The 16,027-nt window shown below is 43.5% G+C and overlaps 1 protein-coding gene across 1 annotated transcript in view; it reads right to left on the bottom strand.

Moving 5' to 3' along the window:
* Positions 1 to 16,027, bottom strand: part of ACOT9 (acyl-CoA thioesterase 9) — a 76,147-nt gene that overhangs the window by 35,448 nt on the left and 24,672 nt on the right. Inside the window, exons 7-9 of the mRNA XM_034433185.3 lie at positions 5,695 to 5,778; positions 2,221 to 2,324; positions 1,724 to 1,797 (exon numbers count right to left, since the gene is read on the bottom strand). Of these exons, the coding sequence (XP_034289076.1) occupies positions 1,724 to 1,797; positions 2,221 to 2,324; positions 5,695 to 5,778 (262 nt within the window). The remainder of the gene's footprint in view (positions 1 to 1,723; positions 1,798 to 2,220; positions 2,325 to 5,694; positions 5,779 to 16,027) is intronic.

Raw genomic sequence — 16,027 nt, 5'->3', positions numbered from 1 at the left:
GTTCATATGTGGTGTAAATGTAATGGGGTTGAACTTTTTTGGTCTAGGATAGAAAATGAAATATTTGAAATGATTAAGAAGAGGGTCAAATTGAAATCGGAAACCATATTATTATTAATATTGAATGAAACAACATTAACAATTGGATTTTGGTTATAATGGGGAGAATTATAATTGCTACATATTGGAAATTAAATGTTGACTTAAAATTAGAAGAATGGTATAATGAAACATGGACATTTGCATTAAATGATAAATTGACTTGTGATATTAAAATTAGAAGTGGTATATATAAAGAGAATGTTTTTTGGAACACTTGGCAACCATTTGTGGACTTTCACTTGGGAGATTGGATGAATCGGCGCCAGTACCTTATCAAAGAGATTTCTGGAAGAATTGAAGACTTTAATTTCCTAAAACTTCCTTTCCATTTGTATAGCACGTTGGGGGGGGATTTTTTTTTTCTTTACTATTGATTTTTGTATTGTTTTTTTTTTCTTTTTTCTGTTATTCTTTAACAATAAAAATACAATAAAAAATATTTTAAAAAAAACAAATGATTTAACTTGAAAAGACAATGATCTAAAGAGGACAGTCAATGCAGTCCACTAAGACAGTGTAGCACTTCAGATCTGAAGGCTGTTGGGAGGAAAATGCTTCCTGATTAGGATTCTTCCTGCCAAGACACAACAATCAGGGCTCTGAACAACAAAATTGAATTAAGGAGCAAGCTGCTGAAAAGAAGTTTAATGACAAGAAACCAAGATGAGTGACATTCAGTGTGATTTCCTGGCTAGCTAGAATGATTGATATCCAAACATGAGTTTTTATACCCTTTCTGGGTTTTTCTGTCTAACAACTGCTTTGGTGATGTTTAATCCTGTTGATGGGTTAATTTCTCCTAGCTCTATTGGGCAGGGGAAAGGTTAGTCTTCTGTTTCTAAGAGAAGCAGGTTGATAAATCCAGCTATCTCCTTTGGATTTTGTTTTGATGATTGGCTTAACAAGCGCCAGCTGGCTCCTTTCCACACATGCAATATTCATACACTGAGCACATTCTTGTGGTTTCAGTGAATCGCAAGTGTTTCCGCCTGAGCTCGCCTGGGGCTATACAGTTTGTTAATGAGTCAGGCAAGGTTTTTTTCTTCCCTTGTGTTTTAGTTTAAGTGGTTTCTGATTTAATTATTTGTATTGTGTTTGAGTATTTGCTGGCTCATGTTTTCTTCTTCTATCAGGGGAGGGAGGTCTTCCTTCAAGGCAAAACATGCTCCAGAGCATGCAGGGGAGTGAAAACATAACACCTGACTGAGGTTAAGTATGTCTATAGATCCTACAATAGCTGAAAAATCCACAATAAGGCCCAGCTGCTATAAGGAATTGTAAATAAGAGCTACATTCATTGCCTTTGCACTTTAAAACTCTTTTTTGCCTTCAATGTAAAATAATGTACAGCTACACAATCTGACATAATTTGGTATTTTGCACCATTCATTTTCTTGTTGCCTTATAGTTTTTATTGCCATTAATATTGATGCTCCTGATTTTTATCTTATATCTAGATCTGTTCTGCTATTCTACTTTTTTATTTTTGAATTGATTTGAATTGAATTATTATGATGGGGATTGAAGTTCCACGATAATTGAAGGTCAATAGGTTCATCACCTTTTACCATCACTTGCATTCCTCACTGATTTTTTTAAAATAAACTGCTAGGAACATTACCTTTTATTTTCAGGATCACGGGCCACCATGACAAAAGTTGCATCTAACACAGGGGAATAGATTGCATCAAGTAACTAAAATAAAAGAATATGAGAAGGGAAAAACATGATTAGAAACAGTATCCAGTGATAATTCAATTAAAACTTGATACAGTTTCAGAACTGAACAATTTTTTTCCTATGGATGCCAAAAAGAAAAAAAGTAAGAAAATTTAAGTAGAATACATACTGCCAATATTTATTAAAAAGAGTTTGTAAGTAAGATTCTTTTGTCAATTTAATTGTGCCAGTCAAAAATCACATTCTCTTCAAACAGACCAAAATACACTTTAATAAACAAAGATGTTACGTTCCAGTTTGTACTTATTCCTTTTGAATACTATTTTACTATTTGGCTAACCTGCCACAGCCTTTTATTACAGGATGCAGTTTAGCTTGCCAAATGTAAGAATCTAAATTCAGAAACACTTAGAGCAAATGAAGCTCACTGTCGTTAACCTGAAGCATGTGTATCTTCACTTCCATTGAAGTTTTTCCAACCCAGGAAACATTCCCAGTGAACTTGATATCACAATCCGGATGAATATGCTGCTTCCATAAACCTAAAAGGATAGAAGATGGGGGTCAGAGCACAGATTCTAAGGACTAATAATCAACATTTATATAAGGGAGGACAATACTACTTTTAAGAGATCAATTTGGGGTCAGCAACCTTTTCAGCTTCATGCAATGTTGTAGTATCAATTATTTTCCACTGCACTCCTGCAAAAACATTGACACTCTTGGTAATCTTGCAAGAATTTGGTATTTTAAAATGTTAAACACCATTATTTAATTTTCCAGAAAAAAGTAATAACACGTCTTTTCTGTTCTGTTTAGATACAGTATCTAAAATATAATGTGATATAATGTCTAGCCTATGAAGTGATATATTTATTCAGTTGGATGAATATATATATTCAGTTGAATGAATATATATTCATCAGAACATGTAGTTATTCCTGAAAATAAATAGCGGTTGTTATTAGAGAAGGCCTTAGGCCGAGGGAGGCCACTGTCCCTCAGACGGCCGGCTGTGAGTCTCTCCTCGTGAAGTGGGGTCATGGGGTTCAGATGGGTTTGCTGATCACGTACCTGGCTCCCTGCCACGTGGCAGCAGCTCTGCCCGAGCTTCTCAATGTTATCGCCGCGGTGGTGGTTGATACCCCCAGACTTATGGTCATGGGGGATTTCAACCTGCCGTCCGTGGGTGAGGCATCTGAGGCGGCTCGGGAGTTCATGGCTTTCATTACGGCTATGGACCTAACCCAGTTAATTCATGGCCCTACACACGCGGGGGGAAACACGCTGGACTTGGTTTTTGTCTCTGGACAGTGGCTGAGTGATCTCGAGATAGGGGATATAGTCATCGAGCCCTTGTCATGGTCGGATCACTCTCTCCTTCGCCTTGACCTTCGAACCGCTGCACCCCGCCGCAGGGAGGCGGAACCGACAAGATGGTACCACCCCAGGCGCCTGATGGAACCTGACAGGTTCCAGATGGAGCTTGGGCCAATCCCTGAGGTTCTGGCTCACGCCTCAACTGGAGACCTAGTGGCCGCCTGGGATAGGGCGGCCGCTGGAGCTCTGGATCGAGTCGTGCCTTTGCGGCCTCTGACCCGGTGCCGATCTCACCTGGCTCCTTGGTTCACCGAGGAGCTAAGGGAGATGAAGCGCCGGAAAAGACGCCTAGAGAATAGTTAGAGGGCCAGTCATGCTGAATCTGACCGGACACTGGTAAGATCTCATATTAAGAATTACTTAGTGGCGATAAAAGCAGCAAAATGTACCCATTTTGCTGCTCTTATTGCGTCATCAGATAATCGCCCAGCCGCCCTGTTTAGGGTGACCCGCTCCCTGCTCCACCAGGAAACACGGGAGGACCCCTTGGAGGGAAGAGCCGAGGATTTTGTTCATGACAAAATCACTCAGATTCAGGAAGATCTGGACTCCGACTGGGTAGATCCAGCGGGGATGACGGAGGCAGGTCCTGAGAATGTTATCTGGGATGAGTTTGATCCTGTGACCCCTGAGGACGTGGACAGGATTCTGGGTAGACTGAATGTGACCACATGTTTGTTGGACCCGTGCCCCTCCTGGTTAGTGCTGGCTTCCCGGGAGGTGACGCGAGGCTGGCTCCAGGGGATTATAAATGCTTCATTGGGCGAGGGTGTCTTTCCTGCCACCTTGAAAGAGGCAGTGGTGAGACCTCTCCTCAAGAAGCCCTCCCTGGACCCGGCAGTATTGGCTAACTATCGTCCAGTCTCCAACCTTCGCTTTGTGGCGAAGGTTGTTGAGAGTGTGGTTGCACGACAGCTCCCCCAGTACCTGGATGAAATGACATATTTAGATCCGTTCCAGTCGGGCTTCAGGCCTGGGTACAGCACGGAAATGGCATTGGTCGCATTGGTGGATGATCTCTGGAGGGCTCGGGACAGGGGGTGCTCCTCTGTCCTGGTCCTGTTAGATCTCTCAGTGGCTTTTGATACCATCGACCATGGTATCATGCTGCACCAGTTGGAAGAGCTGGGGGTGGGAGGCACTGTACTATGGTGGTTCTCCTCCTTTCTCTCCGACCGGTCGCAGTCTGTGTTGACGGGGGGCAGAGGTCGACCCCGAGGCCCCTTATATGTGGGGTGCCACAAGGATCGGTCCTCTTGCCCCTTTTGTTCAACATTTATGTAAAGCCGCTGGGCGAGATCATCCGTGGTTTCGGGGTGGAGTACCATCAGTACGCTGACGACACCCAGCTGTACATCTCCACCGCAGACCACCCCAACAATGCCCTTGAAGTAATGTCCCGGTGCCTGGAGGCCGTACGGATCTGGATGGGGAGAAACAGGCTCAGGCTCAACCCATCCAAGACCGAGTGGCTGTGGTTTCCGACGTCCCGATATAGTCAGCTGGTGCCATCGCTGACTATTGGGGGTGAATCATTGGCCCCCACGGAAAGGGCTCGCAACTTGGGTGTCCTCCTGGACTCACGGCTGTCTTTAGAAGAGCACTTGATGGCCGTGACCAGGAGGATTTTTCATCAGGTTCGCCTGATTCGCCAGTTGCGTCCCTTTCTAGATCGGGACTCCTTACGCACGGTCACTCATGCCCTCGTCACCTCCTGTCTGGACTATTGTAACGCTCTCTACATGGGGCTCCCCTTGAGGAGCACTCAGAGGCTCCAACTGGTGCAGAGTGCGGCCGCGCGGGTGGTGACGGGAGTGACGTGGCGCTCCCATGTAACACCTCTCCTGCGTGAGCTGCACTGGCTCCTGGTGGTCTTCCGAGTGCGCTTCAAGGTTTTGGTTATCACCTTTAGAGTGCTCCATGGCTTGGGACCTGGTTATTTACGGGACCGCCTGCTACCACCAATAGCCTCCCACCAACCAGTACACTCCCATAGAGAGGGGCTCCTCCGGGTGCCGTCGGCCAAACAATGTCGACTGGCGGCCCCCAGGGGGAGAGCCTTCTCTGTGGGGGCACCTACTATCTGGAACGAGCTTCCCCCGGAGATACGGAGGATCTGCGTACCTTCCGTCGCACGCGCAAGACCTTCCTATTTCATCAAGCCGGCCTGACCTAAGTCTTTCCCCTTTTTAAATGGAAATTTTAAATCTGGTTTTAAATTATTGGGGTTTTAAATTTGTTCAGCCAAATTATTTAATTCATTTTAATCTATTTTAAATTTTGTATTTATATGTTTTATTCTATGGCTGTTCACCGCCCTGAGTCCTTCGGGAGTAGGGCGGTATACAAATTCAATAAAATAAAATAAATAAAATAAAATAAATAAAAAGGTCATCTAAAAGTGTCAGGAGAGCTTTGACTTCTCTTTTGCACCTTCCCAACATCAGAGTTTAAATCTCAGCTGTTTTTCACTGAATAACACAGTGTGAACTTACCAAAGAGATATCAAGCCATTACTAATTAAACACCTACCAATTTTATCCACGAGTGCTGTAACAATTGATAAAGGAGATCTCAGAGTGGCTTCATTTTTTGTATGAGTATAACAAATAAGAACTGTAAACAAATAAATAAACAGAGATCCTCTATTAATTAATTAACAGATAATCCTGTTGTTTTGCAAAGTGATCTCGACTATGTGTCGACTATTTGGCAGCTTCAAATTTTAATCAATAAATCCTCTGTCTTACATATTGGTAAACGTAATCAGAATGTCAAGTATAAGCTAGATGGCATTGAACTAGCTGATGACCCTCACTTTGTCAAGGACCTAGGTGTACTTATCTCTGACAGTCTATGCTCCAAAGTTCACTGTAACAGTGTTGCTAAAAAGCATTAAGAGTTGTAAATTTAATTTTGTGCAGTTTTTTTCTGGAAACATTGTTTTGCTAATTAGAGCTTATAAAACTTATGCTAGACCAATCTTGGAGCAGTGGTGGGTTTCAAAAATTTTCACTATCGGTTCGGTGGGCGTAGCTAGGTGAGGGGTATGTGACTGAGTGGGCATGGCCAACTTGATGTCACTCATGCCCATACCTCATGCCCATAGTCACATAATCCCCCCACCTAGCCACGCCCACAGGAAAAGGTAGGAAAAATTTTGGAATTTCCACCTATCTACCCCCGCCTTCCCTTTGCCCGTTTCCCCTCCTTTAGCGGCCCCAGCCCTAGCCCTGCTTCCTCCCCCACCACCACCTCTTTATTTAGGCTGCTTACCTTCCACGGTGGCTGGTCCAGAGTCCAGAAGACAAGCTGATCAGAATTTTTGGCGGACCCGCCACAGCTGCAAAGCAGCTCTCAAAGAGGTGGTAGCTGGTTGCCGAAAAGTACCAGAAGTCACAGAAAAAGCTGCTGCTGTCACGGCCATGTTCTTTGCACATGCGCATCCCATGTGCACATGTGCATCCCATGGACTTCCAAGGCAATGGGATACACGTGCATGAAGAACATGGTGGCAACGAACATGATGGGTGGGGTGAGCGAGTGGCGACCGGGGGACCGGTTCAGGGGCGTGGCCAGCCAGCCATCGCTACCAGTTCGGTGACCTTGGCCAAATTTCCGCCAACAGTTCTTGTGAACCAGTGCGAACAAGCTGAATACCACCTCTGTCTTAGAGCAGTGATCACCAACTGGTGGTCCATGGACCACTGGTGATCCACAAGAAAATTTTGGTGGTCCACAGAAAAATTAGTTGCATTTAAAAAAAAAAAAATACATCAGTTTTCTCTTCCCTGTGACATCTCGGTGTTATCTTCCAACGTTCTTTCTTCTTCTGTATAATTGTCATTTCTTCTATCTTGATCCTTATCCAGTCCAATATCAATTCCTCACTAACATAATATTCTACTCATCACATATTTATACATATTTATATAATTAATCATTTATATCTCTTCTCCAACCAATAATAAAAATCATTCCATATTCTGAGTCTTCTCTATCCTTAATCATCAGTTAATCTATTCATTTCTGCACAATCTAAAAAAATTTTATTACTCCTTCTTCCAAAGGTATTTTCTCTGCTTTCCAATTTTGTGCATAAACAATCCTTGCAGCTGTTATTACATGTATTATCAAATAAACATTTTCCTTGCTAATTTTTTCAGGTAGGATACCCAATAGGAACAGCTCTGGTTTAAATTCGATACATTGATGTATCATTTCCTCCAACCAAGTCTTAATTTTAATCCAATAGTTTTTAGCTTCTGGACATGTCCACCATATATGATAATATGATCCTGGTAATTGATGACACTTCCAACATTTAGCTGATTTTTCTTTAAACATTTTTGCTAGTTTCTCAGGTGGCATATGCCATCTATAAAACATTTTATATTGATTTTCCTTATATTTTATATTGATTTTCCTTTATAATTCCTTTCTCATAATTGTTGCCATTTTTCCAAATCAATTGAATATCCAAAGTTTCTTCCCCAAGCTATCATTGTTTCTTTTACTTGCTCCTCCTCTAATTCAATACTAAGCAAAAAATTATAATTTTTTAAAATTAAATTATCATCTGTTCCCATGAGTATCCTATCCAACTCAGTCTTTTCCATACAAAACCATATAATTTAGCATCTTTCTCGTATCTTGTTTGTATTTGCATATACATATACCAATCTGTCTCAATCCCCTGTTCTTCTAGTTCCTTTTTCCCTTTCAATTCTCCCCTGTCTGTTAGTAAGTCCTTATATCTAACAATATTTCCAAAACTGAAAACATTTCGGTGTATTAAAGCTTCCAAGTCAATAACCATGTTGGTATTTTCTTGTAGTATTTATCTCTTACTTTCTCCCAAACCAATAACAATGCATTTCTTACACAGTGTCTATGAAAATATGTTAAGTCGTGGGCGCAAGAATGGACAGGATATGCAGTAGAATCTAACACTCTTTATTAGCTCCGTAATCGCAATGGGGAATCCTAGCCGCGACAGCTCCTTTTATAGCTAGGAGCTATCTGCAGCTTCAGCCACTAACATTACTCTGAATTTCCCGCTCACGTCCCTGATTGGTCCGTTCAAATATGCCATTCAATACTCAACTCTAGTTGAGTATTCAACTCAATACCTCCCCTCTAGTTCAGCTAATCAATCCTGAAGTCTCTAGACGACGTAGTCAAGTAAGTAGGCGGGTCGTCTCGATGCGTGACTTGACCTGCACAGATCAGTCATCCCCGTGTTCTTGGAGTGAGAGGTCGAGTTCCATGGCTCTGCTGGCTCTGCCTCTGGAACTCTCTCGAACTCGCTCACCGGAGTGGAATTATTTTCCTGGATGTTACTTCCTTCCTCCCCCAGACGACATGGTGGATTGTAGCTGATGTTCGAATCCTCCTCCTGTACTTCAGGTAAGTGTGTGCTGTCTCTGCTCTTTGAGTTTTTCCTTTCGCTGTCTTGTGCTTGTACCTGTGGTAGGGTCTGGGTTCTTTCTATGCATTTTTCTGGTGGACCCTGTTCATTCCTTGTCACTTGGCCTCTGATCTGGTCCATGTGACGTTTCCACTGTCGGCTGTCCTCGGTCTGCAGTCTGTAGGACAGCGGTCCTGTAACTTGGGTTATTTCTCCCGGTATCCATAGGGGGTTGCTGCTGAAGTTCTTTGCGTAAACTTTGTCCCCCACTTGGAATTGCTGGATCTTGCTTGTGGAATCCGTAGGCTTTTCTGTGCTGTACTGTGGGTACAGCCTGTCTAATGGGGATCATAACTTTCTCCCCATTAATAACTCAGCTGGGCTTCGGTGTGTGAATGCGCTCGGCGTGATGTGCTGGATAGTGAGTAGCTTGTCAATTTTGGCCTGCATGTCCCTGGGCCCCAGCCTCGCTGTGTCTCTTTGGTTGTTCTCACCATCCTTTCAACAAGCCCATTCGTGGATGGCTTTCCTGGCACGGATAATGCATGTCGGATTCCTTGGTTAGCCAGGAACATCTCGAACGCATTAGCAGTAAACTGGGGCCCATTGTCAGATTCTAACAAGTCGGGCAACCCGTGTGTTGCAAACAATCTTCTCAACACTTGGATGACAGCCTCTGTGGTTCTGGATGGCATTAGATAAACCTCTAGCCATTTAGAGAATGCATCCACTATGATTAAGAACATGTTGCCCTGGCATGGCCCCGCAAAGTCTATATGTATTCTTGACCAGGGTGTTCCTGGGTTCTCCCAATCATGTGTGGCTGCAGTGTGGGGTGCCAGTCGTGATTCTTGGCAGGGTGTGCATGTTGCTACCCACACCTCTATCTCCTTATCCATTCCGGGCCACCAGACGTAGCTCCTGGCCAATGCCTTCATTTTCACTATCCCCGGGTGCCCCTCGTGTAATAAGTTTAGAATGTCCTGTCTCAGCACCCTGGGAATTATGACTCTGTCTCCCCACAATATGCACCCTTTTAGTCCCGACAGTTCGGTTGTTTTGAATGACTGGAATTCCGTGTCCACGTTCACTTCTGGCCAACCCTTCCAGATCCAATTCAAAACATGCGCCAGGGTTTTGTCTTTCATTGTGGCTCTTGCAATGTCTACAGCAGAGATTTGGGCACTCTCCATTGTTTCGATGAGCAGTGTGGTTGATGCTGGAGCTGGGTCTTCTTCTATTTCCGGGAGTGGCCATCTGCTGAGAGCGTCAGCGTGGTTGATGGTCTTGCCAGGCTTGTATATCAGCTGGTAAACGTAGGCTGTTAAGAATTCTATTCAGCAAAGCATTCTCGGTGATAGTATTGGAGGTGTGCGTTTGTTTCCGGCGATGATGCCAAGTAGTGGTTTATGGTCGGTGATGAGTTCGAATCTCTGGCCATACAAGTATTCGTGGAATTTCTTTATTCCGGCTACTGCAGCCAATGCTTCCTTATCTAGTTGGCTGTAATTTCTTTCTGGCTTGGACAACGTTCTGGAATAAAATGCGATGGGGGCCTCTCTTCTGTTCGGCATGCAATGGCTCAGCACAGTTCCAATGCTGAAAGGTGATGCGTCGCAAGTCAACCTGATTGGCATCGTTCCACTGTATTGGACTAAAACTCTGTCCGATGTTAGTAGATTTTTTATTTCTTCGAATGCCGTTCTTTCCTTCTTCCCCCACTTCCATTCTGTTGTTTTATCCAGTAGCCGGTGGAGCTGTTCAGCAATTGTAGCTTTCTGTGGTAGGAAAATATTATAAAAGTTCAGTAATCCTAAAAAAGCTTGCAGGTCCGTTTTGTTTTTCGGGGTAGGTGCCTAATTGCCCTTTTCCAGGAGTGGGTTGTATTCCTGATTCATCAATTAAGTACCCCAGGAATTCTACTTGCTTTTCTGCCAAACTGCATTTGTTCTTGTATACCTTGAGCCCCACTTCTTGGAATCTAGATAGCACTTCTCTTAGGCGCTGCTGTAGCTGGTCTAGATTCCCTGCCGAGATGAGTACGTCGTCAAAGTATGGGACAACTCCCTCAATCCCTTGTAATAGGCATTCCATCAGGCTTTGGAACAACTCTGGGGCTACGCTGACTCCAAATTGTAACCGTTTGCACTTGAAAGCACCCCTGTGCATCATGATTGTCTGGGCCTCAGCTGTGGCATTGTCTACCAGAAGCTGCTGGTATGCTGGTGCCAGGTCCAGTTTTGCAAATATTTTTTCTCGGCCCAGAGAGTGGAGCAGATGTTGCACCACTGGTACAGGGTAAGTACTCTGTTGTAGGGCCTTGTTTACTGAATTTTTGTAGTCACCACAGATGCGTACCGACCCATCTGGCTTAACTGGGGTGACGATAGGTGTTACCCATTTTGCATGGTCGGTAGGCTCCAATACTCCCTGGGCAACTAGCTTGTCTAGCTGTTCATCTATTTTGGGCCTTAGAGCAAATGGAACCCTTCTGGGTTTGATCCGGACAGGGGCAACTTGAGGGTCTAGGCTAAAAGATATTGGGGACCCCGTGTACTTGCCTAATTCACCGTTGAACACCTCCACGAATTCTGCCATCAGTTTTTCTTCCCAGCCGCAGTCGTTGATGTAGTCCAGTGATGGCTAACCTTTTTGCCGTCACGTGCCAAAAGTGGGGGGAGTGTGGGGGGTCGCGGGTGCAGGTGCCCACATCCATAATTCAATGCACCCCGCCCTCCCACGCATGGACACATGACCCCCACACACACACTTCCCCCTGCTTTTGGCACGCAATGCCACAGTAGGCCCGGTAGGCCCATTTTTCCCCCTCCCCAGGCTCCAGAGGCTTTCTAGGAGCCTGGGGAGGGCAAAAAGAGCCTTCCCTATCCCCCCGGAGGCCTTCCGGAGGCTGGAAACAGCCAGTTTCCTGACTTCCGGTGGGACCGGAAGGCCTGAAAATCTGTTGGCCAGTGCGCGCATGCGCGCAGGAGCTGAGCTAGGACAACACTCGTGTACCCACCAATATGGCTCTGCGTGCCACCTGTGGCACCCGTGCCATAGGTTCCCCATCATGGATGTAGTCGATGCCCGTTACGGCCAGTCCTAATGGCTCAAACCATTCTAGACCTAATAGACTAGGTCTATCTCGGTCCACAATGGTGAGGGGTAGCTTTGCCTTGAAAGTTTTGTAGGCAACGTTGAATCTTCCACGGAACTACTGGGATTCGATTCCCTTGGTAGTCTATGAGAGTCAGTCTTTGGTGTTTGAGTGTGCTGGGTTTGATGCCTGGAACCAGTTGTTGGATCGTTATCCAGGAAACCATGGATAGGCAGGACCCCGAATCGACCTCCATTTTGCAGGTTCTCCCCTCGATGAGTACGGTTGCCGCCATCTTGTTTGACTTTCCCGTGCTTGCATGACCCACTATTAATGTTTGGTGGGTCTCACCTCGTTCCAATCTGGAATCCTTGTCTCTGCAACCTCTTCCAAATGGTTGCTTTTTTCCACTTGTCTTGAATGATCGGTTAGGGGGCAGTGAGCTTGGCGGGCGGGTCGGTCGGCTCCTTCAGGATGCTGGTTGAGATGCTCTGCAGGCTCTCACTATATGTCCTCTCCAGTCACATCTTTGGCATATAGCATCACGGAATCTGCACTCTGCCCTGGGGTGATTTCCTTCGCAGCCTGCGCATTGGAATTCTAGCTTCCCTTTTCCTCGCGGCTTGCCCCTCTGGTCTGCTTGTAGGTGATGGATCTCATCTTCCTCTTCTTCCTCTGATTCCGTTTCCACGTCCTCATAGTGGATTGCGGATTCCTCTTTTCCTTGCGGCCCTTTGCTCACCTTTTTCATGTCTGCCGCGGATTTCTGGGATGCCTCTGATGCTGAGGCTTCTTCCAACGCCTCTTTGAATGTTATTTGAGGCTTGGCCAGTAGCCTGCTTTGCAACGTGAGGTCTTTAAGTCCCAACACTAGCCGGTCCCTCATAGCTTCTTCTAGATTTAAGAAGTCGCAGGCTGCAGCGATCTCCCTCAGGGTCGTGACGAATTCACTGATGGATTCGCCTTCCCTCTCGTCCCTCCAGTAGAATTCATGTCTCCTTACCAGGGATGAGGCTTGGGGAGCATAGTGTGCCTTGAGGATGCTCTGTAGATCCGTCCAGGACATCGTTCTCAGCTCAGTAGGGGCTGCGAGCGCTTTTGCCATTTTGAACACAGCGGCTCTGCAGTGTGTAAGGAAGATTGCTTTCTTTCTCTGCTCCGACAGGCTTAACAGGTCGTTTCCTTCCATGTACATGTGGAATCTTTCCATGTAGGATTCCCAGTCTTCCCCAGCCGGGTTGAACGGTGCGGGTGGGCTGAATGAAGGCATAGTGTAGTCGATGATCTGACCGATGCTCATGGCCATTGATCTGGGTGGCTGATGATTGCTTATGGAGGTTTAGTGCTTCGTTCTTTGTCCTAGAATCCCACCTTCATCGCCAGTGTTAAGTCATGGGCGCAAGAATGGACAGGACACGCAGTAGAATCTAACACTCTTTATTAGCTCCGTAACTGCAATGGGGAATCCTAGCCGCGGCAGCTCCTTTTATAGCTAGGAGCTGTCTGCAGCTTCAGCCACTGACGTTACTCTGAATTTCCCACTCACGTCCCTGATTGGTCCGTTCAAATATGCCATTCAATACTCAACAATGTATGTATCTTATTTCTACCATACCACAAAAAGGCATGCCATCCCAGTTGTAAATCATAACCTTCCAATGTTAACAACCTTATATTTCTTAGCTCCACCCATTCCTTTAACTATGTCAGTGTTGCTGCCTGGTAGTATAGTTCCCAATTTGGTAAACCAAATCCACCTCTCAATCTCAAGGTTGACTCAGCCTTCCATCCTTTCAAAGGTAGGTGAAATGAGGACCCAGATTGTGGGGGCAATAAGCTGACTTTGTATAAATATACAAAAGTATGAAGGCTATTGCTTAACGCATTGTAAACCGCCCTGAGTCTCCAGAGAAGGGCGGCATATAAATTTTAAAAAAAAATCTCGTATTTTGCATCATTCTTATGCTTATTCTTGCTTTTTTCCCTTGCCATATATATTTCTTTATTATCTTATTGAGATATTGAAAATAGGTCTTTTCAATTTTTATCGGCAGAGTCTGAAATAAAAATAATAATCTTGGTAGTATATTCATCCTTATCAATGCAATACATCCCATGAGTGATAATTGAAGATTCTTCCATTTTTCCAGATCTCTTTCGATTTGCTGTTTTAATTTATAATAATTATCTTCTTTTATTGTTACACATCTTGAAGTTAAATATACTCCAAGGTACTTAACTTTTTTCACTACTTGTACATTCAAATTTTCTTCCATCTCTCTTTTTTGTTTTTCTGTTATGTTTTTAGCCAAAATTTTTGTTTTGTCATTATTTATTTTCAAGCCAGAGACTTTCCCGTAATCTTCTATTTGTTCTTGTAATTTAGGGCCTGTTATTTGCAGATCCTCTATAATAAATACCAAATCATCTGCAAAGGCCTGCAATTTATACTCTTCTTTTTTAACTTTTATCCCTTTTATCTCTTCATCTTGTCTAATATTTCTATTTAAAACTTCTAATGTCAAAATAAACAACAATGGCAAAAGGGGACATCCTTGTCTAGTACCTTTCATTATGCTAATCTTTTCCGTCATTTCCCCATTTATCATTATCTTAGCAAATTGTATACTGTTTTTATAGCATTTATGAATCTCTCCCCAAAGTCCAATCTCTGTAACTGTTTTATCATGAATTGCCAACTCACATTATCAAAAGCTTTTGGGGCGGACTTCCGGTTTGCTGCTTGTCGCCGCCAGACGTTCTTTCGGGATCGTCAGCCCCACTGCCTGTAAAGAGCCGCCTTCACAACGGAATGGCAGCTCGAAAAAACTCCGTTTCCATGAGGAAACGGAGATAGAGCCGGCTGGGGTGGGTAGAGCTCTCTGCATAGTCCCAAAAGTTTTTCTTTTACTTTTGGGACGGAGCGGATGAGACTCCCCATATCTCCAGCCGCTGCTCCGGGCTTTGGGAGACCTCTGCTATATGCAGAGCTAGGCGTCAAGAGCAAGCCTGCAAATTTAACAGAGTAATTAAAGAAGATGTGAGCTGGACCTGTGATTCTGAATCGCAAGTATTTTACTTATTTTTCAAAAGCTATTTAAGAAAGAAAAAAAAAGGAAAAGGAAAGGAAAAAAAAGATTTTTAAAATGGCGACTGCCGCTGCTTGAGGAGAGGCTGAAAGGGAAAGTCCTTCCGTTTTCTATTATCACAATGTAGCAGAATAAATACCTTTGGCTACAATTGAAGACAAAACTTCACTTTCGTGTTTTTTTTTCCCCTGGAGAGTTGATATTGCTCTTGGTTGGAAAGAAGTTTTCTTCTCTTTTCTAATAAAGTTTGTCTGGGCGGAAACATGGCATTGAGACTTATAAAGTCAGACAAACAAGCAGTGGGGGGGGATTCCCCCATTAACAAATTACAAGAACAAGTTTTAAGTCTCCAGTCTCAGAAACCTGATTTTAACATAATAGAATTTCTTTTAGAGGAGATTGTAAGAAGGGATGAAATTGTGAATCAGCATCTTGAAAAATTTAAGCAGGAAATTAAAGAATTGGTGAAATCTAAGTTTGACTTTTTGGAGCGAAAGATTTTAAAAATGGCTAACGGTTTTTCAGAATTTATGATCCAGTTGGATGCAAATACTAAGTTATTAGAGTCTAAAATGGAAGAAACTCAGGATAATTTGGACAATAGAATCCAAAAAATTGAAAATGATTTGACAAATACTCAAGATAATAGCTCAGAAGAAAAACCTAAAATGGAGGCTGATCAAAAGACTGGTAATGTAGAAAATTTGCAACAGAGGATTGAAAGAGAAGTTTTAATGATGCAATATAATTTCACTGAATATGCGATTAGACTGAGAGGTTTGCAGGAAAATAACAGAGATGATTTAAGGAAAATATCTTCTGAAATTCTGGCCGGGATTTTAAAGGTTCAACCTGAGGAAGTGTTTTGTAGGATTGACAGGGTTTATAGAATAAACTCCTGGATTGCAAAGCAAAGGCAATTGCCTAGAGATGTGGTGATCTATTTTACAGATAAAGAAATTAGGAATAATATTGTGCAAAATTCCTTTAATTCTACTTTGCAATTGTATGGAAGAAAGATTTGGATCTACAAAATGCTCCTGCCCAAGATGTTAACGGAAAGGAAGAAATTTGGTTTTCTGGTGACTGAGTTAAAAAAAAGAGATATTCCATTTAGGTGGGATGCCCCAGTTGGTATAATATTGAGATATCAAGGAGAAAGATACCAACTAAATACTGTTGAAAGAGCAGAAGAATTTTATCAAAAATTTTTGAAAATGAACTTAATATCTTTAGGCATAATACAGGATAAGCAGAAGGAGTTGGAAA

Source organism: Pantherophis guttatus, chromosome 5 (genome assembly GCF_059756535.1).
Source record: "Pantherophis guttatus breed Tessera chromosome 5, ASM5975653v1, whole genome shotgun sequence".
Lineage (NCBI taxonomy): Eukaryota > Metazoa > Chordata > Lepidosauria > Squamata > Colubridae > Pantherophis > Pantherophis guttatus.
Note: the sequence above shows the minus strand (reverse complement) of the source record. Positions and strands in the feature narration are given on the sequence as shown.